We start from the raw sequence: 26,501 nt of genomic DNA on the forward strand, positions 1-26,501 counted from the left end.
CTGTTCAGAGGGGGTGAGATTAAAGAAGAGAGATCAAAGCCTGTCCTTTCCAGAGTGCCCCTTCTTGCACACCATAAGCATCTGCTGATCTCAGCAGAACAGGAGGAGATGGGAGCTGGTGGGAATGTGGCATCTATCACTGCATTTAAACATGCTGAGCTTGTAAGCCCCTGAATGAGACCAGGGAGAGGTGGAGGGCTGTGCAGGGTCAGCTGTGGCAGAGACGTTGCCTCTGCAAACAGCTCCTGCCTCCTGCCTGGGTCCTCTCAGCATCATGGGAAACAATGTTGGTGAGGGACATGTTCCGTCTCTGCTTCTTCCAGTCTGGTCCCCTCTGCCCTGGGAGGGAGCTGCAAGAGCCAGATGGGACTGAGCACACAGAGAGAGAGAAAGGTGGCCACTGAAGGGAAAATATTATATGGCACAACCACTTTGTATTGGTGGCAAAGCTGGAATTGCAGAACTCATCTCATTCACTGGGACTGAACTCGCTATTGTGTGTCGAAGAGAATTACAGCTAAGTCATAACCTCACCCAGCATTTGTAAACACATTCATGTCATATTAATACCTCTTTCAATTTCCCCACCCCCCTGAGATAGCAGATCAGTCTGCATCTAAAACTCTAGTTCACCTAGGCAACAGGATATAAACTGAGAGCTTGAAAATCAATAGCTGTCTGGCACTATTCAAATGCCTCTATACAGAACAAGATACAAACAGATCAAAATTGGCTGTTTGACACTACACACCACTCTCTGTCAAGATAGCACCCAAAAGCTCAGAGGACTGAGTGCCAAAAAATGTGACAGCAAACACCCTGCCACGCAAAGTTGCCACAGGCCACTAAATAAATATAAATGCTGTGATAACGCTGACCAGAGGAAGAGAAGGAAAGGCTGTATGGAGGACAGAGCAGGCTGTGGGTGCCCAGCAGATGGGGGCTGTACAGCCTTGCCCAGCCTGGGACCTCCCTCTGCTCTTGGTGGACTTCTGTGGGAGCCGGGAGCTAGCCCCAGCAGCTGGAAAACCCTCCGTGCTGGTTTGGCTTTCATGCTTTCTCTTCCCACCTATCATATATAAGTACATGTATTTAGGTAAGTAGAAGATATTTTCACATCATTTTCCAAATGCAAGAGAAGAGGCTTCAAAGAAAACACCATAAGACTCATGACAGACGCAAACATAGAGCCTAGATATATTCTCTGATTGTTGTTTTTGATCCTTTTTTAACACTTTTTTCATGTTTTTCTTTTGACAAATAATTGTTCTGATTTTATTTGAAAGGTAACATCCAAATAAGCTAGATAATTTTCTCTCCTTTATGTAAAACATCCTCCTTAAAACCAACACAACAAAGAGTACAGGAAACTGTAGAAACCTGGAGGAAAAGAAAAGTCTTTGTACAAATAATATGAACTTGAGTATTGCTGGATATGAATTGAAATCTGTCCTCATTCTCCTTCCTCTCCTAGCAAACCCTCATGCCTCTTCAGGATACCCTTTAGAATGGCCTCAATTTTAAGAGAAAAGGAAATAAGAATGACACAGGGCTTTTCTTTCTTCTAAAAAATACATCCAAGAGTAAGCCGAGTCAATGAGTGGATTTCCATCTGGCTGAGACTGGTGTGAGTGGAAAACCTCACTGATTATTTTTCTGTGGGGCCAAGGAGTTATCTCAGGATATCTCATCACACACCATGACTCTTCTCTCCATTGAAATATTTGTAGCGCTATGATCAAGTGACAAAATAATTGACATCCTGATAATTGAAGGACTCCTGAAATTTGAAATCCCTGGCTGACCTGATCCCTGAGAGAAGTGTGACAGGTGGAGTTGCCTGGCTGAGATTTCCGAGGTTTGATCTCTAATGCATTCGGTATGGCTTTTGCAAGGTGCCCATCTCCTTCGTCACTGGATATGCTGTCAGCACAGTTGTCCAGGTAAGAGAAAGGCAGCAGAAGCCTCAGCAATATAAGTTTTAAGCAGTACTGGTTCCCTGGGATTTGTGGGGGAGGGAAGATTACAAATAATGGTTTTAGAGACAAAAACAATGTAGTCAGAGAGAGGCAGATTCCTCCCACTGCTTCTTCTGAGCTGAAGAAAACCCACAAACACAACTGAAAGCAAAGCGAAAGCTTTCCAAACAGAAGTCTCAGGGAAGGAGGAAGCCACAACCATGAAACACGCAGATATTTAAAGTGACACAAGGGCACCTCTGCTGATACATTTCTAACTCCCCTGAAATCTCTGGCAATGACTATTGGACATAAACACACACTTGGGCCAGCTATGAGCCATTACTTCTACTCTGCAAGGCCAACCCAGCAAAGCAATAGCTGTTCTGTGGTTAAATCTCTTATTAAATCTCTTCGTGTGTTTTCAGTCCTTCAACAGTTCAAGTGGGTTTTCCTGTACATTCTGCGGACACAGTGAAAGTGGGTGCGATTTTGATCTTATGGCTTATAATGGGCTTATAATGAGTTGGGGCTGGCACAGGATGAGATCAGCTTCTTTGGTGGAAGATGCAGAGGCTTCTGGCAAACAGGGGTGTGTTGCCAAAATAACAGCCAGGTGCAAGAAATGGGGAGATTTTCCCCAACCATCTGCGAGTCCTTTCCTCTCTCCCATGATGTGGCGTGGGAAGGGAGATGGGGCTGGGTCATGCCCATGCTGGACCAGGGCAGGAGGGACAGGAGGGGACATGGGTTGGAGAAGTGTGGAGCACAGTTTCCTGCATACTTGCATTGCACAATCTTTGGCTAGCTGCACTGAAGAGTTAAAAAATGGAGATAAGCTTTCAAATAAGGATAAGCCTTTTGACCTACTCACCTTATAACACGTACATGCACATTACACTTACCCGATGTACTAAACCACACAGAAGCTGAGAATTTTCCCAGTGGCTAAACTATCACTTCTGCCTCAGCCAAACTAATTTTGTCACAAGGATGCATTAAAAAAAAAAAAAAGATCATGAAATAGATAAGGGATAAACCAGCAGTCTCCTGACTGAGGAACCTAGAGGTCTTTGAAAGGCAATGGTGTATTCCACTAAAGTTGACCTTCCAACCTTGTAACCCTGACATTGTATTGGTGTCTCAGGGAATCTTCCTGAAGAACAATTATCAGAGTCTAAGAGTAAAATAAGGATCTAATCCTGTGCAGAACTGGTGGCCCTTAGCATTCACATGCCTCATGAGGATCTGAAGGTATTCAAGACTTTCTGGGATTTTGCTGGGATGAGGCCAGACAGCTGCTGCCTGGCTGGGAGTTAAGGAAGCGGGAGTCAGGGGGATGGAGAAGAAGGGACCCGAGATCTGGGGTAGGGTCAGGGGCTGGGAAGGAGAAGTGGTGGCAGTGAAACTAGCCCAAAAGATAGCTGGAAACTACGGAGGTGCTCACATGACAGGCAGCAGCCTCGGCAGGCAGCAGCAATGCCTCTGTGAGGTCTGCTGAGCAGGCAGAGTCTCCTGAAGGAATGAACATCCCCTTTCTCATGGCCATCTGCTCCGAACACAATGGCTAGCAAGTGGTGAAGGAGCAGGGGCTCCGAATAAGGGACATGGATGGTGGGGCTGCATGCACAAGGCCAGAGCTGAGAGGGCTGGTTCTCTTGACTGTGCACATTTGTGTGCTCACTGGGTGAGGGAGAGTGGGACGGGAGAGAGTTAAACCTAAAATTTACTGAAAACTTCCTCCCTGGTTTATAGACATCTTCTACTTAGTCATACGCTTTTTTCCACTTTGAGCAGTCTTTGTACAGTGTTAGTTTACATCCACTACTGATCCTTTCTGTGGTCACTGCATATGAAAAAGGAATTGGATTTAAATGCATCAGTTTCTTCATTCTACAAATTTGTACTCCGCAGGAAAAAAAGAAGGCATGGGCTAACGGTTTACTTACAAACAAGTAAACTTTCCTGTTGGTGACTGGCACAATTAGTGGTGAGAGAGGGGATCATTTGTCTTGCAGGCAGGTGCTTGCTTACCACTGAGAAGCAGCTGATTGCGCCGGTATGAAGCTGGCAGCTGACCAATGTCTTCTATTCTATGGCTCATTACCCGGGAAAGGTGACCAGTGTGATAGAGGCTTCCCACAATGATGCTGTGCAAGTACATGGGTTCGATGAAGGAGCTGAGGAGAGCACCTTGGAGCCCAAGGATGTTCCATCTGGAAAAGAAATTCAGGAGCAATAAAAGACATGGGTGGAGGAATGGCCACAAGAGAGCTGCTCTGGGAAAATCAGCAAAGGCCAGCACGTGGCTTGGAGGGATGAGGGATGAAACCATTCTTCAGGGGACAGGTAATCGGTTAAAAGGTGGGAAAATGAAGAAGGGGAAAGAAGTCATGAGGCAGTTATCTTCTTGGCAAACCTATTTAGCTCAGCCCATCTAACAAGAAGTTGTTCCCCACCACACAAACACTAACATGCTTTTTTACACTTGGATCATATTTTTATATAAGTCGAACACTGTCAATCTGTTTGAATAGTTCTGAGTTCAGGAGTTCAAACTGAAAACGCTTCAGAAAACGTAGTTTTGGAGAGCGTATTTTGGCTCATTAAAAACTAAAACACCGGCAACATTTGGAAGTCTGTAGCTGACTGAAGGAAAAGGTAGAAGCTGCCTGCTATTTAAGGCAACATCCATGGCTGCCATGCTGAATAATGTGTTTAAAGCACAATCTCCATCAGCAGCAAGCATTATGTAGCTAATTTCTTACATCATTGTTCTTTTCATTAATTAACATTTCTCAACCGTTAGTGCAATTATTGCAGTGCCTCCATGCTGTATGTCTCTTTTCATGATTAATAAGGAGTCATTATATTTCCCTTTCCTGAAGCAGTCAATTAACACGGAATACTTTCCATTAATTACTGAATGTTTAAAACCAGCATGCTGTACCTGGAGAGCAATCTGCTCTAGGAACCTGTGACACCAATTGCTTTAAAAAGTTCTCTTTAAATTTTATTCCAAAAACACAAGCAATTTAGCTGGCTATATTAATTTGCCTCCGAAGCAGGGCTGTGAATGAGAAACATCTTTTAATCTCATGCAAGAAAAGGCAGCCATCTGGCTGCTGAGGATTTCAGAGTCAGAGTCTCCCTGTCTCCCTCTGTAAATGCAGGTCATTAAAGTAATGTGTTCATCTGCATAAAACTCAAATGGAATATAAAAGGTAATATTTATATACAAACAATTTAGTCCCACAATTTAAACAGTCATTGGTTTTATGAAACGTTTACTTTAGTTCATCAGATTTGCATAACTTCATTTGGGGGAAAAAAAGTGTGGTCATTCCTGCAAATAACATCACTTAAAGGAAAGAACTAGCTGCCTCTTTGAGTAAATATCTTATCATGATGCAAAATTAATAATGCAAGCTTAAGCAATAGAGTTGAGTTCAGCTAACTATGCCTCTGTCCAGCTTCTAAGGTGACTTAAAAAATTAGACAGTGATATCTTTGTCCAGATGGAAACTTGTAAGATAACAGTGTTGTTTTCAACATCTGACATTTCCTTAAAAAAAACCAAACGTGTATTTGATTGAAGGAGAGAAAAAAAGCAGCTAAACAGAAAAACAACATATGTTCGACAATATTTGAATTTTAGCAATATGCACATCACAGGAAATCATCTGAGCTTTAGTTACCAAAATAGGGGATTGTGTTCAGATCATAAATTACAAGGTAATAATGGTTATTTAATTTAAATTCTTTGCAAGGAACCTGCCTCTTCTTTAGACATATTTCTCTGCCTAATTCTGAACATGTTCATCCTAGTGTAAAAAGGGATTCGGACGTCAATGGAATTATATTATTGGAAATCATAGTATAAGCATGATCAGGTCATCCTCTACGTATTAAAAGCATTTCATAAACATTAATTAATTCTCACAATGCTGCTGTGAGGTAAAATCGCATTTTTTAAACACCTTGGGGAACCAAGGCAGAAAGGCAGTACAATTTGTTGAAGTCTGCTGTGTTATTTGGAGGCCGAGCTAGAGTCCACGGCTTCTGGAGGCAGCAGTCATTCCTTGAGACAACCCTGTTTTCCTATCCCGAAAGAAGACCCAGGCAGGTTGGGGGCGGGGGGGCAATGCAACTTGTGTATCAGCCAGGGTGGGTTTCAACTTCAAGGTATAATTAGCTGCAAGACAGGTTGGACAGAGGGGTCAGACCAAAGAAACAAGAGACATACAGGGTGCGAAAGCAAGCGTGTCTGGTGGGTGGAAGGTGGTGTAGAAAGAGACCATCCCAGAACCAGAAAGCATCCTATGGTAGAAAGGACAGAGAAATCGGAAAAGGTGCCAACACTGAGAAGGCAATGTTCAGTGCGGACAGCTTGCCGGGTCTTCTTGAGCAACGCCAAGGCTGGTGTCCACCGTGGTGGTGGTGGTGAAATGGGATGAGGGTGGTGGCACTGCCACCTGTGCCCTGGCCACTTCCCGGTTCCACACAGCACGGTTTTAGCGGTGTCCATTCAGAGAAGAGGGATGAAAGAGCAAGAGGAGGAGCTTTCCTTTCAAGTCTAGCTCAGGTTCAGCAAAGTGTTCGGCCATTTGTTTCGTTCTGGAAAGCAGCCCCAAACACATGCATGAGTCCCACTAAGTCAGCACAAGTCCTAGGAAAAGAGGAGTCCTGGGCTGAGCTGGCCAAAACAAGACCCTTGCACTGCTGCTCTTGTCCTTCAGAGCACAGTAAAAGCACATTAATGATGTGGGAAATTTTCAGCTACTCATTCTGCTTCTGTTCTGTGGATAAAAAGACCTACCTTAGAGAGCAGCCAGTTCAGTATTTTGCATAAATAATAGATTTAACTGACAAATATCTGGGGGAAGGTCTTTTATCCTGTGTATTGTTCATCCCTTGACCAACACACATGGCTAATGTACTGACTCAGTCTTTTGATATCTGAACGTCTATGGAGTTATTTGTAGGTAGATGATAGGGAAAGATCTGAGTAACAATGAAACTATCAATAAGGGTGTTCATTTTTGAAGGAGCTATTCCTCTGTAGCCTAATTTAGGTTCATGAAAGTAGCTGTGTTCCCATCTGTAACAAAGTGCTCTTTTCAAATGTAGCTTTTCAAAATAAAATTATTATTCAGAGCAATGCAGTGTTACATTTTAGGTCCTCAATATATCAAATTGACTTTTCTCTCTTTTTCAGAAATATGCTGGATCATTCTGAATTTTCCTAATTGTGCAAGATTTTAAGGGCTGTTTTCAAGGGCATGCATCTCTCTGATAACTTATATGCTATGTGCTTCATAGTAATCCTTCCAATACAGCAAAAATCAACTCGCTGCTCCCTTAGTCACAGTTCTTATTTAAAAACCCCAAAATCTTCAGCAAGCAGGATCAATAAAACCCAATGTCTTCCCTTTTCACTTAAATATGGGAGCTTTTGGTGCTTTAAATGGAAGGAAAATATACCCTGCCTTTTGTACAAACAACAGATATTACTGCACTGTTTACAAAGGCAAAATCCCACGTCTGGTTTTCAATATAGATAATCCTTGAATAAATATATTTTTGCCTGTTTGTCAATCACAGAAATGCCAGCGACGAGCTGGGAGGCATCCCAGAGCAGGCAGCTTTTCTTTAATTAGATGCCGTGCTCCCCCAGCCCCAGACACGGGGCAGGCTGGGGGCGAGCCCCTGCAGAGCCCCCCCCCAGCTCCCACGCTCCTGGCAGCCCGGGACCACCGGCGAGGCGTGGGGAAGTGTGTGCCCAAGTCATAACCACATCACAGCCTCCACACCTGCATGCTGTAGCACCATCACCATGCAAGCTGGCCGTGGCCCCTCCCTGGGACCAACCGAAACACGGATGATAAAAATACTGAGGAAAGAAGGGGCTTGGGGGCCAACCCGTAGGGGTGCAAAGGGCGGAAGGCTCCCCCAGGTCAGCACGCAGCTCCTCGCCCATTGCTGAGACGTGGTGTGACACCTGGAGCCCCTTCGCTGAGTATTTCCAGCATTGGTTTGCACATAGCGTTACTCAAAGCCGAATGCTGACACGCTCCTGCCCTCGAAACGCTTCGAAACTGAGATGTGAAGAAATTTGCATGATGCTTCAAAACATCTCAGGGAACTGTGTCCACCTGCCATTGAAGCTTGGTGAGACTGAAGTGTCTCCTCGGGACCTTCGGAAACCTTGCCCATTAAAAAGCACTGCTGATGAATTTCAAAGCTTATTTTGTTAAGGCTTTTTAGAAAAGACACTTTTTTTTGGGTCATTATTAAGAGCTTTAAGTCTTACCCGCTTGGCGTGTTGTTAACCTCCTGTACCATAGTTTCTGTTACCAATATTTCTAGCTATGCTTCACACAATATAAATTGTTATTCATGGTGGCCTGTGCTCAGCAGAACACCTGTGGTGTTCCTATTTATACAACCATTTAGCTATTATTGGTTTGGAAACTGGAACTAGTGCATTAGTTTTTGATCTGTATTTTAACAGTAGGTGGTTTATATATGTTTTCTGGAACATACCTTGTGGTGAAAGATTGAAATTAAAATCTCAGTCACACAGAAAGGGGTTAAGAGAGAGAATTACAAATTGTGTGCACAAATCATCTCTAATTGAAGATCTGGCTGTGTTAATTGATTTTCATTTACATTAATATGCAGCCTTTGAAGTAGCTTTTCTCAGTTACCTTGTCAGGCTCAGTCTTTTGTTAACAATGGCTCTGGTCAACAGGCTAACACTAAAATAGACTTAAGAATGCCAATTTCTAACACTGGCTGTTACTCTTGCATTTTTATATGCTACATTTAAGTACAGCTTAATGTGCTCAAATCATCTTGTAAAACGCTACTTCAGACTCCCACTGTTAAATCCTGAAACAGTGCCTTAAGCTACATTACCTTGCAATACTCTGAACATATTCTCAATAAAGATTCCTTCCTATTCTCTAGCTTGTGGGCCCGAATAATCCACAAACCTTAGCCATGGGACAAGAATAGACTGTCAATGCTGTAATGCAAAGTTTGGAGGTCCTTTGTTATAGTTTGTGTCATTTTCCAGGTGAGGTATAAGTTAGATGTTCAAGGTCTTATTTAACCTCTGGGCTTAATGTCACTGGTTTTGTGAAGTACGAGGAAGTGGATGACCATTAACCTGATGGCAAGAAAATACACAGTCTTTTAAAGGTGACCTTTTGAGAAGCGGTGGTAAGAAAACAATTTTAAGGCCAGAGCTTACAAAATAAACACTGAATTCTAGCTTTTATTTGATGTATAAAGGCAGTGTTTATGAGGATTGTTCCTTCGAAACCCTGCACCCTGTAAAGTACGTTCCCCAAGCCTGCACCCTGCAAGGGAAGCTGCAGATGCCCATTTCTGAAAGAGGACAAGTGTCACAGCTCATGCATTTACAAGTATGTCTGTACACTATTAGTGTGTGTAGATGCAAGTTTGATGCACAGAAAGCTGGCATCTCTCCTCAAAATAATTTGCATGTGCATGGCAGTGGAGGTGATGTGAGGACATAGGACCTGGGAATGCCTGTTTATGCTATGGGTCTGCTGTGTTGTGGAGTGCCATGGTGGCCTCCTCCACGTGCTCCCAGCACTGTTGCAATTCTCTGCCAAACCACAGGCAATGGCAATCATTGAACTTTTCTATGCAGCTATTTGGTGGGGGGAAGGCCCTGCTATTTTGGATGGGTTGATGCTGGGAGAAATAACTTCTCCAGTTTCTCTGCATGGAAAAAGAAGGGACTCAGGTGCTGGTGATGAGATGAGGGGATTGCGTGCTCCCTCAGTAAGTCTGCAGATGACACCAAGTTGGGTGGGAGTGTTGATTTGCTCGAGGGAAGGAAGGCTCTGCAGAGGGATCTGGACAGGCTGGATCGATGGGCCGAGGCCAACTGTATGAGGTTCAACAAGGCCAAGTGCCGGGTCCTGCACTTTGGTCACAACAACCCCATGCAATGCTACAGGCTTGGGGACGAGTGGCTGGAAAGCTGCCCTGCAGAAAAGGACCTGGGGGTGTTGATTGACAGCCGGCTGAAGATGAGCCAGCAGTGTGCCCAGGTGGCCAAGAAGGCGAACGGCATCCTGGCCTGTATCAGAAATAGTGTGGTCAGCAGGAGTAGGGAGGTGATCATGCCCCTGTACTCGGCACTGGTGAGGCCGCACCTCGAATGCTGTGTTCAGTTTTGGGCCCCTCACTCCAAGAAGGACATTGAGGTGCTGGAGCGTGTCCAGAGAAGGGCGACGAAGCTGGTGAGGGGTCTGGAGCACAAGTCTTCTGAGGAGCGGCTGAGGGAACTGGGGTTGTTCAGTCTGGAGAAGAGGAGGCTGAGGGGAGACCTCATCGCTCTCTACAATTACCTGAAAGGAGGTTGCAGAGAGGTGGGTGTTGGTCTCTTCTCCCAAGTGACTAGTGACAGGACAAGAGGAAACGGCCTCAAGTTGCGCCAGGGGAGGTTCAGGCTGGATATTAGGAAAAATTTCTTTACTGAGAGAGTGGTGAAACACTGGAACAGGCTGCCCAGGGACATGGTGGAGTCACCCTCACTGGAGGTGTTCAAGGAACGTGTGGATGAGGCACTGTGGGACATGGTTTAATGGGCATGGTGGTGTTGGGTTGATGGTTGGACTTGATGATCTTATAGGTCTTTTCCAACCATAGTGATTCTGTGATTCTGTATAAACTTGGTGAGTTCAGAGCACAGAACAGGAAACTTTATAGAGAAAGGAGCACAGGTGGTATGTGTTGTCAAACTGGGTGCATGGTGGGGATGAGCTATGGTGGAAACAGGTTGGCCTGAAGCTCAGACAATGTTTCTGTGAGTCTGAAGACAAACCTTATGGAAGGGAAGGAGGTTTCTGTACTATGTGGCAGACTCTGACTTTCCCCTACAAGTCTATCCAGAGGGACTTGAGTAAGAGAAGTGCATGGTTATTTAATATTTTGCCCAGTCTTTCATATTTCTTCTGCTGTAGGAATAAAGAGCAGAGACATTTAGAAATTCTTATTTATAGATCCATGCATTTGATCGTGTGAACTATCACCCGCAAATCTGGCATACACGCACGCACTTCATGTGCTGTGGGAAGCCAGCAGTGTTGTGCAGGGGAGAGGAGAGGCTCAGCGCTGGGCTGGCTTTGAGCAGCTGGAGACCATGTCACTGAAGGGGACACAAACAGAGAGGCCCCTGAGGGCCCCTGGGGTGCCCCCCAGGGCACCAAAAGGGTGCTGCAAAGCTCACCCCCGCAGCCAGTGGGAACCTGAGCACCTGTCAGTCCTCACTGGTGTGAACGTTCTGTCCGAGACAGAATTTAGTGCTGAACCTTCCTAATGTTTGGCCATTGCATTCAGATCCTCAAAGAGGAGCTGAACTACAGAGATATCCTTTTTTACCTAAATGTGTGTGCTTGTGTGTCTGTGTGTGTGCATGCCTGTGTGTGTATGTGAGTACATATGTCAATTTTCCTTCAAAAATCTGTCTGCTCCTGAACAGCAGCTGCAGAGACTTCCACCAGCAGCAGCATTAACCTTGCACTGACCTAATAAGCAAAGGTACGAGCTGCTCCTGCATCCAGCCTTAGTGTGAGAGAGGGAGATGAAAAGAGATTTAATTTGGCCTATTGTACAAATGGGTTTGCTGTCACAAAAAGCCTAAATGCTCTTAGGGCTGCAATGTCTCTGCTGACATAAAGGTCGCAATATAGGTTATGATTAGCATCAAGAAAATGTTAAATGACACAGATTTTTCCCCAAACAGATAATAATTTTCAAAATTATTTTGCTCATGATATTGCTGCTATTTCACAAGTGTATACGGTGTACATTATAGAGGAAAATGGAGGTCGAAATCTTTGGTGTTTGTGTAACTAATGAACTTTGGGTCTAAAGAACGTGATTTAATCTTAATATCTATGGCACTGAGAGGCTGAACGCACTGCAGCTCCTCTGTGAGACTAGCCAAAGTTGTGAGTGTAAAAGCTAACACTGTCCTAGGGTGGGTTATTTGGGGATTCACAGAGCCCAAACTTTAAATTTGCACATATAAATGCATAGGTTTTTAAAGCCAGAAGGAACCACCAAGATCTAGTCTGACCTCCTTTATAATGCAGTCACAGAATTTCATCTCGTAATTCCCTGCCTGAGCCAAATAACATGAGTATTCATGCCAGAAGTGTTTGTGCTTTAATTCTGTAAGGGAATAGGTATGATACCAGGCTGTTTATCCTGCAATCTCAACACAGCCACAGAGCCCAAATAATGCATACCAAGCATCAAATTCTCTCAAGCTTGTGGTGATAGTAATAAAAATTGCTAAATGCCTTTGAATAAAAAATAAATCTGATTAAACCACTCTCTGCTTATGGCTATCCTGCAAGCAAGAAAAAACATAAATCGTTAGATACATGATTTATAGAATATTATTCACTTCCCTGATTAACTGTCTCTGTTCTTTGATATTCTGATAGCAATGTCCTCTGCAAATAATGCAAAATGATGTATATTTTAGCAGCTACTGGCTAGGTTCTCAAGAGGAAACAGTCTCTAATAGCCCAGTGCTCCTAAGGGGCTTTTACAAGCAATAAAATCCAAAGTATACAAGCCAGATTTTTGTCAAATCTCTGTTATACAAACATGAATTTCAGCTTTGGAGATCTTTTTTTCTCATTGTGAGACAAGTCCAGATGATGTGCAACCAGAGTCCCGCATCCCACAGTCATTTGAAGGGTCTGAAATGTGGCACAGAACCCACCTACTGATCTCTTCAGTGGGGGCGGGAGCAGGGAAAAGGCCCTCACAAAGCAACCTCCTCATCCACTGAACTCCTTTCCTGCCTGTACTTGCTATGGCCAGAGGCAAAGAAGGCAGAGAAGAGCCCTATATGCGCTGAAACAAAGGTCAGGTGAAGAAACCTTTGGTCTCTCCCCCTTATGGGTGAGGATTATAAGGATAGAAGTTGATCGTAGATCATATTTAATGTGGCAAACTGAAATTTAGGATACAGTTTATTGCAGATATCCAAACCTCTTCTCACCACTGTTTGCCAAGCTCTACATAAAATTTATAGCAACTAAAAATCTCCAGCAATATTGTCAGTGGTGGTCAGCCCTGAGGGTACTGCATATTTTCTGCTGCGCAAGAGATTTTTTTTTTAACATTTCCTGCATTATTGGTGCTTTGTTTTCACTAACACAGTGATTCCCAAATGAGAACTTGTGAATCCAACTGAAGTTATGACACGAATATATATAATTAGGAGGCCGGTGGAAATAAAATTGCAGAACCAGGTCTCACAATGTGACCGTGAGAGAGAAGGAAAGAAAGGCATGACCTCCAAGTGCAGCCAGGGTTGGAGCATCTCTATATAGCCTTGGGCACTCTTTCTAGAAGCTTTCGGACCCTTTACTATGGTACATGCCATGGTGATGCCACCAGCATTCTCTGGACTCCATTTGCCTTTCTTGGTTTTCCTTATGAAAGAGCTTTTTTTTTTTTTATTGCATTCAACTCCATGCTCTCTAGTTATTAACTTTGAATTTTTCTATTCAAAATCCCTGTTTGGGTCCGTAATCTGGTTTCCATCACTTCTAGTTACTGGAGCTGCTTGCACCAGACCCACAAATAACCTCTTCTATGATCATTTCCCATCTCTATCCTTCCCCTTTATTAGGAACAACCGTTCCCTCTTCCTTGAAACTCTAAGCATTTGTAGTGCCACAACAGTACCACCATTCCTACAAATGTTGCTTTTTCCACCCGTTTTCTCAGCCTCAGAGCTTTTAACTGCCCCCACAGAGAAGAAACATTTGTTGTTCAAAGCAGGGAGCACCAATTGCTGATTTTTTTTTGTCTAGGAAAATCCCATGCCCATTTGAGTTACAGTGCAAATAAATAATAAAAATTGCAGAAATTAATAAAACATTGCAATAATAATATTAAAGATGAGAGCTGCAAAATTTTTTTTATCCTGGAAAACTTTGTGGTAGATTCTTTTTTTCTTCACAGACTTAAATGCTGTTTAGATATGTAGCCACAAGGAAAGAATTCACTGAAAGTGCTTAGCAGATATGCTTGGAGAAAACCCAACTTCTGAGATTGTGCATTGCAGTCAACATCCCCATCAATAGCAAATGTAATACTGTTCGCAAAACTGATATTTAATTCACTGGCTAGTGACATTCAGAACTACAGAGAGTGTAGTATTTCCATTCTTGAACTTAAATTTGCTTAGTTTTTTGAGTCTGAATTTGGAAAACCTAACTGCATCTAAAAACAGTGCAGAGATCCACTGAAAACAGTTTGTGTTTTCTGTTATCTCTTTATGAATAAATAAAAACATTATAGCAGAAGTTGCTCTTTATCCTTCATGCAAACACAACAGTTGTGACAATTACACTTAGCAGAGGGCGGATTTTTTGAGTCTGTCAGTATTTCCATTTGCTGGTGCAGTCACACATTTTTCTGTCAAAATGCCAGGCTTTGCTAAGCCTACAGACTAATTTAACTTCAGTAGGTCATCTGGTTAAAGCTAACAGCAGAATTTATGCATTTGCATTAATCAAAAGCTTTATGCTTTTTTGAAAGATTATGTTTATATTGGCCTTTAATAATTGGGCCACATTCTTGGCTGATGTAATTTGACTGAGTTCTTCGGCATGATATTCCAGCAGAGAATTTGATCATAACATTTACATTTTTATAGCTATAATGTAATGTATTTTACATGTAGAGCTGCATCTATAGCTAATGCAGATAATATATGCATAATTATGAGCATAAGTATACATGCATTTTTAGATATGTACTAATAGTATAATAAGTGTGCATCCAAACGTACACACTTTGTTTTCAGTTTGTGATAGCCATCATTCTGGGGTTGTTTAGTCTGCAGAAGAGGAGGCTGAGGGGAGACCTCATCGCTCTCTACAATTACCTGAAAGGGGGTTGCAGAGAGGTGGGTGTTGGTCTCTTCTCCCAAGTGATGAGTGACAGGACAAGAGGAAATAGCCTCAAGCTGCACCAGGGGAGATTCAGACTGGATATTAGGAAAAATTTCTTTACTGAGAGAGTGGTAACACACTGGAATAGACTGCCCAGGGAGGTGGTGGAGTCACCCTCTCTGGAGGTATTCAAGGAACGTGTGGACGTGGCATTGTGGGACGTGGCTTGATGGGCATGGTGCTGTGTGGTGTGTTTTTTTGTTTTTCATTTTTTTTTTTTGGTTAATGGTTGGACTTGATGATCTCACAGGTCTTTTCCAACCTTAGTGATTCTGTGATTCTGTGATTTGCTATTAGTTAACACCCTAAATTGAGAATGGTGAGTGTGATGACATTTTATATGCCACCAATATGAAATATTTATTATACGGCAATTATTCTACGTAAATTTATGTTGTATTTACAGGACAGAGCAGAAAGCCAGAGAGGGGTCTGTGACATAACAGATCTGCAATGATGTTCAAAATAGTAGAAATATTCCTAGCAGCTTTTAGGCCACTTTATCCAATACGGTGCAGACGAGCTAAGTTTATCTGCATGATGGTTGGTTTGTAAGTTTTGTGGTAAATGATCCAATAAGAGCAGAGTGGATGTATTTTATTTGCACACTGAAATTCTATTGGCAAAAATGCTGCAAAGAGGGTTTCTATTTTTGTCACACTGTAAAAAGCAACTAACGACCCATGGAGAATTTGGGAAAATGTCCCATTTACATTCCATCCTATTTATATCATCTGTTTTTGCATACAAAGGAGGTCTTGGTTTCCGCAGGGTTTGTCAGCACCTGCTAGTTATTCCCCACCAGCAGCTGTAATCCTCTGTGGCATCAGACTTCATTTCTGCATGCAAAGAGTTTTGCCATGTATATACATGAGGTGCTACGCTACCTGGCGATTTTGTCTGTACAGGACATCGTGATGAGCTGCTCTCCCAGCAACACGCCATCCCATGTCTGAGCTGCGTTATGACACCGGACGGGTATGGTTCCTTCTCCAGACTCGATCTTTGTTCGGAGGTGCCCACGGTATTTTCTCACTATGTGCTTGCTGCTGTTCACTGGGCAAAATAAACAGAAGAGACAATAATTAAATGTTTTCAGAAAGAAACTGAGAGGATGTATTGATGCCGCAACTTGCCTGTGCAGAACCACCTGTGGAGGTCCTTTAAATTGGATGCAAAATCAGATAAGATTACAGCCCAAGAAGGCAGCACAATGGAGAAAAGTATGTGCTCCCTAGCATGGTTGTCTTTTCACATCAATCAAAACTTTCATACAGCACATGCTGAGCTCATGTTCCCATTCCCATTCCCTTCCATATTTAAGAACAGAGGTGCTCTGTTTATTAAAGAGGCAGTACAAATTCTTGGTTTCACTCCAGGCTTACAGGATTGAGCTGTGTCAGGGGAATATTTGGACAACCTTGGTTCAATGAGTGTGGTCAAAGACTCACCTGCCTGACCCAATACAGTCCAATATCCCAGTGTGATATTCAGTGTCATTTTCTGAATAGTTTCAGAACTGAGTTTCTAGTTCGTTATCACAAAATTTCACTGAAAATTCTCAGAAGCTCAAGTTTTAAACTCTGGATCAAAAGCAAATCAAAACTTGGTAGTTATTCATTGCTTAAATTCCCTCTATAATATCCCTAAACTGAGGTACTTTGTGTCATACCGATGTCTTTTCTGCAATTGCCATCCGTCACTTCAGCGATACTATATATTTGAGTGCAAGACAGCTGCCTTTGAGGTGGTGCAGGGCAAGCAGCTAATGCACTTGTCTGGTGCTACAGTGAACTTAACTGCATCCTGCAGATACGCAGTAAGTGCAGAAGATAATGACATTTCTAAAGTACTTCACCTTCATATTTATGAAAAGAGAAAAACTGAAGTTCATTATCAAAATCACTCTTACCCTCTTTAAACTGCTACTTTACCCCTGGATATTTTGGTTGTAAAAGAACAGCAATGTAGGAGCAAGGGAATCCTCTGGGTCTGCTCACTGTCTTACTCTCAGACGGTTTCACTGGAGGACACCTTCTCTGTGAAGCAGACCTTTCACAATTTGCCTTTAGCCCAAAGGAAAACAATGAAAGATGGTACGTGACGGCCTTTGCTTTCAAGGAAAAGGAGTACTGCTTCTCCAGACTGCTTTTGCCCGTATTCCCAACTCTCCAGTGTATTTTTCTATGGCTTGCCCCTCAGCTGGACCAGAGGGCTTCTGCTTGCGATGGTGATGCTCGTCAGCCCTCAGCAGGCTATGGGGCTGCCTGGGTTCCTGGCATTGAGTACAGGGGGGTGCCACGGGATGTGGAGCTGATCGAACCTCCAGCTGCCAGCGGCAGGCTCCGTGCAGGCTCCCTAGCCGCCCGCTCTCTCCCTCTGTCATTTTTTACCGTCTTTGCTTTGTACGACTGTTGTCTGTCTGCGAGCCCTGGTGGAAGCAACTGATTGACTTTGACTGCTGCCAATGGATCGTTTACAAAAAGGGAATGGGAAACTAAATTGCTTCGGTCCATTGGGATTAGCAGAGGCAGCCAAGACGTGTAGAACAGCAGAGTCAGCTGTGACCTGCCAGCAGATGGGCAGCTGAGCCCCCACCGATCATTGCCTCCTTGCTTCCTTCCAGCTTTTTTTAAAATTTAAGAAGGGGATGTGTGTGCCAGCAGCGGGCTGGACCAGGTATCATTTGGATTGACTGGCCATGGTTGGAACCAATTCCCACCCAAAACCAGGCTCCATCATATCTGAAATGTTTGCAAATACTGTAGGGTTTGTTTGTGCTGCTTCAGGAACCAAGTTTGGGGGAGAGCGGTTATTGCACTGCCATCGCCATCAGCAGCGATGTCCCGGGGGGGACATGGAGGTACTTGTGCCCAGTTGTCACAGAGCACCTCACAAACGGAGAGACTGCAGTAACCAGCAGACTTAGAGTATTGTGGCTTCTCAAACTTCAGTCCTGGGGGAAACTGGGAAGAACCAATGAAGACAAATGAAAAATTCAATAAACAAAAATGCCAAACTCTCAGAAATGTCTCAGATCCCTCTCCCCTCAAATTGCTGACCTGTGCCAACACTGTTGGGAAAATATTTTCATGGCCATGTGTGCTGATCCTATGCACATCCCTCTTGCCTGGGATGCCTCCTGCAGTATTGTTCAGAGGATGCTCTTTGGATGGGATTAGCTATCTGGGAACTGGTCCATATTTTTCTTGGGACTCTGCAGGGAAACTAATTTTTTAAAAACTTCAAGCAGTGGTGAGCGGCATTTTTTATTACTAAACAACAGAGTCGTGGGGAAGGTGCCATGAAATTTGGACAACAAAAGGAGAAAGTGATCACTTCTGCTTAGCAAACACATCTCACTGAGCAACAGCAAGAAATGTATAGCAAACCCACTTTGCCTTAGTCTGCACACACCGAGAACTGGTGCACGGCAGAGCTAGACCTCTGCCAGGGAAGCAGTGAAGAGTGAGTCAAGAGACTATTGCTGTTTCGGCTGGTAGAAAGTTTGGCTTTAAGCAAATCAATTCTCTTCTCCTAAGCTTTCCCGCAGGTATAATGAAGATAATGATGCTTCCTTCTTCTGCAAATTCATTTAAAGGTACTGCTCAAAAACTGTTTATGAAAACCAGATGCTATCCTTTCAATAAAGATTTACCACAGGAGTCCACCTGCTGGAAATCCCCCAGGACAAAACGAGTTTTTAGTGTTTCTTTCTCCATCTTTTTTTTAGAAGATTGTTTTCTCATGTTGGGCCTTTCTCTCCCCATTTTCTATCTCTCTCTACATTCCTCTCGCTTTCTCAGCTCCCACTCTGACCTTCCGCTGTAGGTGCATTGGTCTCCTAGATTACTCTCTTTTTCAGACAGTTCACCATGTTGGTACGCCTACATTTTGCATACATGCAAAGGGACATGTAACTGCTAGGGAATTTTACTGACTGCATGACAAGATGAGCAACCCATCGTTTAAGTGACTTTGATTTTACTACATAAATATTACCTAGTGAGGGGCAAAGCATTCCACAATGTGCTGACAGAGCTGAGAGAGCCAGGTCAGGGTAAGAAGAAGCAGCCCTGCAAACAACTGTTGAGCACTTGGGGCATTTAAAGCATAGACCAACATTTTGAAACATTTCTGTGAGACTGGGGGGTCTGCTTATTTAATTTTTTATTTGTCTATTTGGTCTTCTCAGTTTCCCTCAGGACCAGAGGAAATGCAAAGACCAAAGTACTCCACGTCTGGTTGTTACTGTAGCATCTCAGCCCTGGCCTGCAAGTACCAGAAACTGAATAATAAAGTTTTTAAAAGCATTTAGGAAGTGTGTGTAAGTGCACAGACTATCTCAGTTTCCAAACGCTCATCTTAACTCAGCCCACGTGTCAAACTTTGCTCCCCATAATGTGGGTTCTACCCAGGGTGCAGCCAAGCAGACAGCATTAGCTGATAGGATTCAGGCAGCTGTGGCCAGTGTACGCTCACCCTGGGATACACTTCCACAGCACTGATAAGGGGTTTTAGCTGCTCAACTGCTATTAAATTCAACGAATAGGGTGTGACTAAAACCCTGTGCTGTACTGCCTGTCTCAGGCTGCTCACATTACTGGCACACATGCTCCAAAAGATGATCTGTAGCTTTTATATAAAATACTAATAACCCAAAGCTCTGAATACTTTCAGATTGACAATGATTAAATAAATCCAGATCCGCAATTGGAACGCACTTAGTTATTTTTTAGCATGTCATTAAGTAGTGCAGGAAGATATAAATATTGAACAAAGAAAAAGATGAGGCTCTGTGTGTTTTGCACTGAAGCTGCAGACAGACTCTAGCGCATAAACTGCTTGCCAGTGTAAAAAACGCAGTCCACTTGCTGGCACAGCCTGCTACAGATCATTTTAAAGCAGTCTCCGAAATATATTTATTTATGCAACTTAAAGTCACATACTACAGCCTACTGCTGTTCTGCTGTTCAGTATGATCAAAGCATCAGTGACTCTAAGCATTTCTGATCTTTGCTGTGCTGGTTCTCCAACTGCTTAATCTCAACTAATTGCAGGGGAGAAGGCGTCTGAGGATGCCACTTCAACCAGAACAAAATGTCAATTCAAACCAGAATTGGAAAGGACAAATTTAAAAATCATTTGGAGTGGATTTATGATGTGTGCTCTACTCAGATGTGGAAATTACTCCTGAGAGTTCCTAAGATAAAAAGGCGCTGGATTATTAATGATTGGATTATAAATTTACACAGGTGCCTTGTATTTAAAATCAGTGAAACCCACTGATTTCAAGGCTCACCCCTTATTTTCATATTTTCTGCAGGACCAGTTCTGGCTCAAATGGCAATGAAAAAAGCCACTCCATATTTATTATTTAGTTGAAGAGTGAAGAGGAAATGGATGGTGATTAAACAGAATCACACGAGTAAGGCTCTGTCTGAAATTTTGCATGACTGCCTCAGAGGTTCATTTTCTATTTCCCTGCTTCAGTGGAGGCTCTTCTCTCCTCATGAAAGAAGAAATAAAACAGCCTATCTTGCATTTTTTCAGTGCTGGACCCTCCATCCATCAGCATGGTTTATAAAGCTTCCTTAGAGTGGTTTGAAACAAAGGGGTGGAAAGAGAAGTATTAACATCTGACTGCCTTTGTCTTTTGATGCTTATTAGAGATGCACTTTCCTCAAGCAGATGCTGAATAAATGTACAATATTACTATTTCTGGAAGTGTTGAAGTGAGCATCATGGTACACTGAATGCTTTGGCTGTGTCTCCTTTGCTGGGTAGGATGGCTGGTCAAATAAATCTCTGCTGCGTTGTGTTTCAGTGACAAGCAGAGAGCGAGGCTAAAATGCAGCGGGCCAGCTTTTGAAAGCAAGAAACTTTAGGGACATTCTGAAAGAAGCCTGGATTTAGGAAAAAAAGAATAGGTCCTGTCACAACGTGCAAAGTTGAATTGTGGCTTCTGAGGGTAGGATTCACCATGTCGAGGTCTAGACAGGTAAAAGCAGTGGTCTTCTCTGAGGGTCTTTAGTGCTACCTCTGTGCCGGGTCCAGGGATGCATCCTTCCTGGGAGGGAACACAAGCATCTGCCTTGCACAGGTTTAAAGTACATCAAGTTGAATCCCTTAAAGTCAATATATGGTTTTAAAACATAGGCCAGGAGGCCTATTGCATCTGAATGTGGTCCCAGGGGAGCTCTTCTGCTCACTCCCACAGCCATGCAGCGCAGATCTGGGGTTTGGAGCACATCATTAAGCCCTGTATACAAATATAAATACCGAATACATACTTTATCTGAGAATGTTACAAAACCTGGGACACCTGCAATTTGTGGAATGGAAATTAACAGTTGAAACTGAACTTCTTTACCTTTTCCCTCCTCCCTGCATCTTTTCTGGCTGAAATCCTGGCTTTGGACAGCAGTCAGATATACCATGACCTGATAAAAGATGTTACCTTCAGTGTGTTATTCTTTCTCCTCATCATTAATCTTAAAATAAGATTTTTGAATCTTTCTACTTCTTCCATAATTTTTCATCTGCCAGTAGTTTCAAGTGATGTACAGATAAGGTGTGAAAGCAAAGGCAATTTGCCCATTCATAGTTCAATACATGGTGTTTAATCCATAAGAAGAATCAGTGATGGGAAAAAATTGAAGTTTGAATCCAAAAGAACAGAAAGGAAATGACTGTATTATTTGTCCTTATCTGTTTTCAGTACCTATTAATTAAATTATGATTTTTGGTTTGAGCTGTGTTGTTAAAGATAGTAGCTGTAGGAAGGGTGTGAGAATGGTACTCCATCATAGTGAAGTTCATCACCGACTGTTTTAATGAAAACTCTTTGTTTTGTTCCATCAAAATGCCTTCATATATGATCACTGAGGGGCAAAATTTCATCTGTTCAGGTGACATAGCATCTTGCAAAGACTTTTTATTATTTTTGTAGAATGATATGAAATGTGTTGAATGCTCATCCTAGGGAGACGTGCTAGAATAGCTTTATGAAACTAACTGCTAGAGTGGAGGACAGCTCTCTGAGACATGAAATCCATTTTGCCATTGTGCTAACTTCTAAGTAAGTCCTGGTCTCTCAGCAAGCTTTAGCCCCCTGGGACAAAAAAGATGAATATCTGAGAAATAGATCAAAATATATACCCTACAAACTAGTTTTTTCTAATGTCTGTTTTCAAGAAACCCCTGGGATCAAAATGTAACTAGCTAAAATTTTCTTTAAAAAAATTTGTTGGCAATAAAGTCATGCACTGTTTTCTCTGAGAGTTATAAATAACTGTTACAGGCAAAGAGGAATGAGCAGTACTGGGTCAGGCATGGAGGAGATCCTTGATGCCACCTACAAACGCAGGCTGCAGACTCCAGCCTGCTCTGCAGTAGAAGTGCATTAGTATGTTGAAGCCAAAAGCACAAGATTTATGAGTGGAATTAAGATTGCATGTGGCAATCAAGGAAAGTACAACTCAAACACTTCAAGATCATTATTTTTAATTACTAATTGCTCCTCTCATCTAAAATCAGATGTGCAACGCCATTGCTTTGGAAGTGCAGCTGCCCCAGCAGAGCAAAGTCTAGAGACCTGGCAAAGGGCTGTGCTGGCGCTGTGAACTGTGTGATGGAGAAAACTTCTGCCTCTGAAGCCTTCATGAGCCTTGTCAGCAGCCACAGAAGGCACATTATCTGGTGTCCTGCAATGATCAGCTCATCTTTGACAGTGTGGGGAGCTGCTGCTGGTGCCCGGGTCAGTGGTCAAGCAAAGCCAGGGCAGTGGCTGGAAGCTGCGTGTGGAGAGCAAGATGCTCCATCAGTTGGAGGCCAGTGGGCACCAGTTGTTCACCTATGTCCTAAGCTATGCGTCATCATATCTTTTTCGTACATTTTTTAAATTAAAAATATTTTCCCTTAAAGCTAGGCTTTATCTTTTAAATATACTTTGTGTGAAAAATTGTCAACATCACTGGAATTGCCCATTTGGTGAAAATTCTCTCCCCTGCCATGTTTTAATTAAAAAGTTTACACAAACATAAAGGGAATGTGTTATTCAACATAACCCTCTTTCTTTTATCAACAAAATATGCTGTTATTCATGTGGCTTTGGGATTTTTGTTGTTGTTTGGAAATTGAAATCTTCAAGAGTGATTTAAGAAAAACGCTATGAAAGAAGTCAGCAAAATATGAAAACAAAAAATGAACCCCGTGAGACAGAAACAACAGAAATCTGTCAATAATATTGATAGATACTCAGCCCTGCTGTGATTGGTATGAGCCTAGAGAGGCTGTGGTTCCTGCTGTATCACCAGACATACCCTGGTTCAACTTCAGCTTCTAGAGCTGTAGATGGAAATTACTGAGTAAAGTCCTATGGCCTCTGGCTGGAGAAATTCAATCTAGATCATCAGGAAATAGTCCCTGCTGGCCTTAAAAAGCTATGGATTGTAATTACTAAATTATTTTGAATAATGAAATAATAGTGCTCAGAATATATAGTGCTTTCCATTTTAATATCCTACTCTGAGCATTAATTGCCCTTCCTCAAAGTTGTGACAGCTGGATACCTTTTATTGCCGTTTTACAGGTATGGAAATAGAAATGACCAGAGTAAAGTGAGTAGCTCAAGGCTAGCTAGAGAAGTACCAGCAGAGTCATGGTTAAGACTAAATTGTTGGTCACTCTTACGCAGCTGTCTTCTGATTTCTTTCTTCATAAGACTCTAAGAAACTCCTCGGGACTCCTTAGGCTTTCAAGAGTCCCACAGAGATCTGAATTGGACCTAGAGTTGCCTGACAAGCTTTATAAAACTCAGCTCATGAGCTTTACAAAACTCAGCTCATGAGCTTTACCTGTGACTCCCACTCAGTGGAAGGGTAAATTAGACCGAAGTAGATCCGAGTAGGTGTAGTTTTTGCCCACAGGGATTTTTCCCAACTATGTTTTGATCTGTTCCACCCAAAACATGTGCGTATTAGGTGCGTATCTCTAGCAGGGTATGGGATGTTGGGGGTGGAACTGGGGCAGCCATGTTCAGGAGCATGCGGTCTCTTTGCCCCTGCTTCAGGGGACCATGGAGAACCTCAGACATTATTATTCCTTGGTCTGGACAAATTTAGGAACAAACAGCTTTTCTTGGTGAAATTTTCTACTACTATTCTGAAAGCTTCTCAGCCACGGCCTTTTGCTGATTAATGTAGCCTTTTTATCACATCTGAACATTGTGTCCAAATGCAGTGTTTTACAAAGCAGCAAAACCCATAATGAAGCAGAATCAATACATACAGTGCAATTCCCTTTGGCGATTCAAGTATTCTGTTAAAATTAGTATCTGGTTATAGCTGTGGAAACCTGTTTTCCTGAATCCTAACAAACACATTTTGCTTTACATGAAAGCTTTTCAAAGCTGTGGCCAATGTTGGCTTTGAGCAATCTGTAGTTTCCAGCATATTCTTTCTCTTTTCCCAGATACACTGGCACTGTGATGACACATCCTTCTAAAAAATCTTATTTTCTACTTTAAATGTTCCCCTGAAACAACAAAACCCAAATAAGCAAAAGCAGCCAAGAATATCACAAGGAGAGGGAACTGGGACGTTTTCAATGCATTGCCAAAGCCGAAGAGTTTTCTCATGATGTATCAGTTCTGACAAAGTTTTGTAACAGAGACTGAAGAAAGGCAGCTGTCTAGCTCAGCTGATAGTGAATTCACTGGAGCCCTGACCCAGGACTTGGGAAATACAGATTCAAGTTCTTCTTTAAGTGGCCTTGAATGAAAAAGCTCACCCTGAACTAGGCATGGAAGAAAATGAAGTAGGGTTTTTTCTACCCCTTGGTAGTGTGCTGCTGACCAGGAGACATGAAAAATAAAGGATGTGATTCCACTTTCACACAATTATTTTATTTCAAAATTTTGCCTGACAGGTTTTGATTTCTTTCCAGCCAGTCAGTACTTTGAGACCTGAAAGTTGTCCATGAAGAGAAGTGGTTATTCACTAGTCCGCTTTAGCAAATGTCCACTAGGCACTTCGGGACATGGTTTAGTGGGCATGGTGGTGTTGGGTTGATGGTTGGACTTGATGATCTTAAAGGTCTTTTCCAACATTAATGATTTTGTCATTCTGTGTGATAGAAACCTAACTACCCAGCCTGGCAGAGATTAATAATGAAATATGAAGCAATAGCAAATTTTCACAGGTTGATTAATTGGCACGGAAAGCTTTAGGATGTCCAGTGTAGCAAAACAAGAACCTCTTTCAGAGTTGCATTCTGGGGTCAAGCATGGTAATACCAATAAAACCACAAGTGCTTTCACAAAGTCACCACACTCTTTCTAAGCCTGGACATCACTAGTTTCTCTGCCAGGTTTAGGGGCTAGAGCTGACCCTAGGGATTGACAAAAGGTTTAGTATGGCAGGCTGTGTAGGGCATTGGACCTCTCCTTTGGATTACCAAAAGCGATGGGATTTCCAGCAGCCGGAACACCTGGACCATGTATTTGCAGACCCTCTGGCACTGCTGCAGCAGTAGGCAATGGGTCTATCTGAACATGGAGATGCAACAACTGCTGCTTCTGCAGCTTTTCCCTCAGGAGGCATCAGAAGGGTTGCAGGGTTCACAGCAAAGTGCTTGGGCCAGTCCCCATCTCTGTTCCTTCTGTTCCCCTGGACCTGAGTCTTTCCTCTCCTCTCTCCTCCATGCTCTCCCTCCCCTGCAGCCTTGGAGGAGCAGAGAGTGAATAGGAGATGCTGGGGGAGGAAAAGCTTCTTGCAGCACTGGAGATGGGTCAAACCAGTGCCTGCAGGTCCTGTGTGGGTGCTGTGCATTAGAAGAAGGAGAGGAGCTTCACTCATCCCAAAGCTTTCCAGAGTACCCCCACCCCTCACAGGCCTTAGGTTGCTGTCTCTCACCCACTCCCCTCATCAAAGCTGAACATCACAGACATGGTCCCCCACCAAACTTTCCCATCCTCACCATGGCCATCCTGTCCCAGGGTCCCACCGATCCCTCTCAGCCATACTTCCTTCTCCTGAAATCCCTTTGCCCAACTTCCCCAGAAGAAGGGGGCTCCCATGCAGTCCCAGCATGGGCTTATGTTGGATGTTGGGAAGAAATCCTTGAACTGGCTACACACAGCACCACCTCCACACCTGGAAAGCCCTGAGCTAAATCAGACCACTGCTCAGACCTGCAGTGCTCGAGGGAACAGAGGACCACTACACCTGGGCTGGGCTCTGCTGTCATCTTTGCCCATGCCAGCCAGGAGCACACTTCGCCTCTGCTCCCAGCCATGGGTGATGTGTGTAAGTGATGGAGATTGCCAACCAGAGGGGACAGTCCTGTGACTGTGCTTTCCCTACCAAGTTAACCTGAGTGAAAGCAGCTGCACTCTGAAGTAGCATTTCAACAGACAGGGAGGATTGAGTTAGAAAACGGGGTAATTACTTATGAAACCAGTGACTGCTAACAGACCCAAGCAGGGACGTAAGCTCCTTGACACACCAGTTTC

The 26,501-nt window shown here is 43.2% G+C and overlaps 1 protein-coding gene across 1 annotated transcript in view; it reads right to left on the reverse strand.

The window, feature by feature from the left end:
• The window catches only part of ADARB2 (adenosine deaminase RNA specific B2 (inactive)), a 113,045-nt gene that overhangs the window by 4,084 nt on the left and 82,460 nt on the right, over positions 1-26,501 (reverse strand). The window contains exons 7-8 of the mRNA XM_059818793.1: positions 15,874-16,042; positions 3,993-4,174 (exon numbers count right to left, since the gene is read on the reverse strand). Of these exons, the coding sequence (XP_059674776.1) occupies positions 3,993-4,174; positions 15,874-16,042 (351 nt within the window). The remainder of the gene's footprint in view (positions 1-3,992; positions 4,175-15,873; positions 16,043-26,501) is intronic.

The sequence above is a fragment of the Gavia stellata genome, chromosome 6 (assembly GCF_030936135.1).
Source record: "Gavia stellata isolate bGavSte3 chromosome 6, bGavSte3.hap2, whole genome shotgun sequence".
NCBI lineage: Eukaryota > Metazoa > Chordata > Aves > Gaviiformes > Gaviidae > Gavia > Gavia stellata.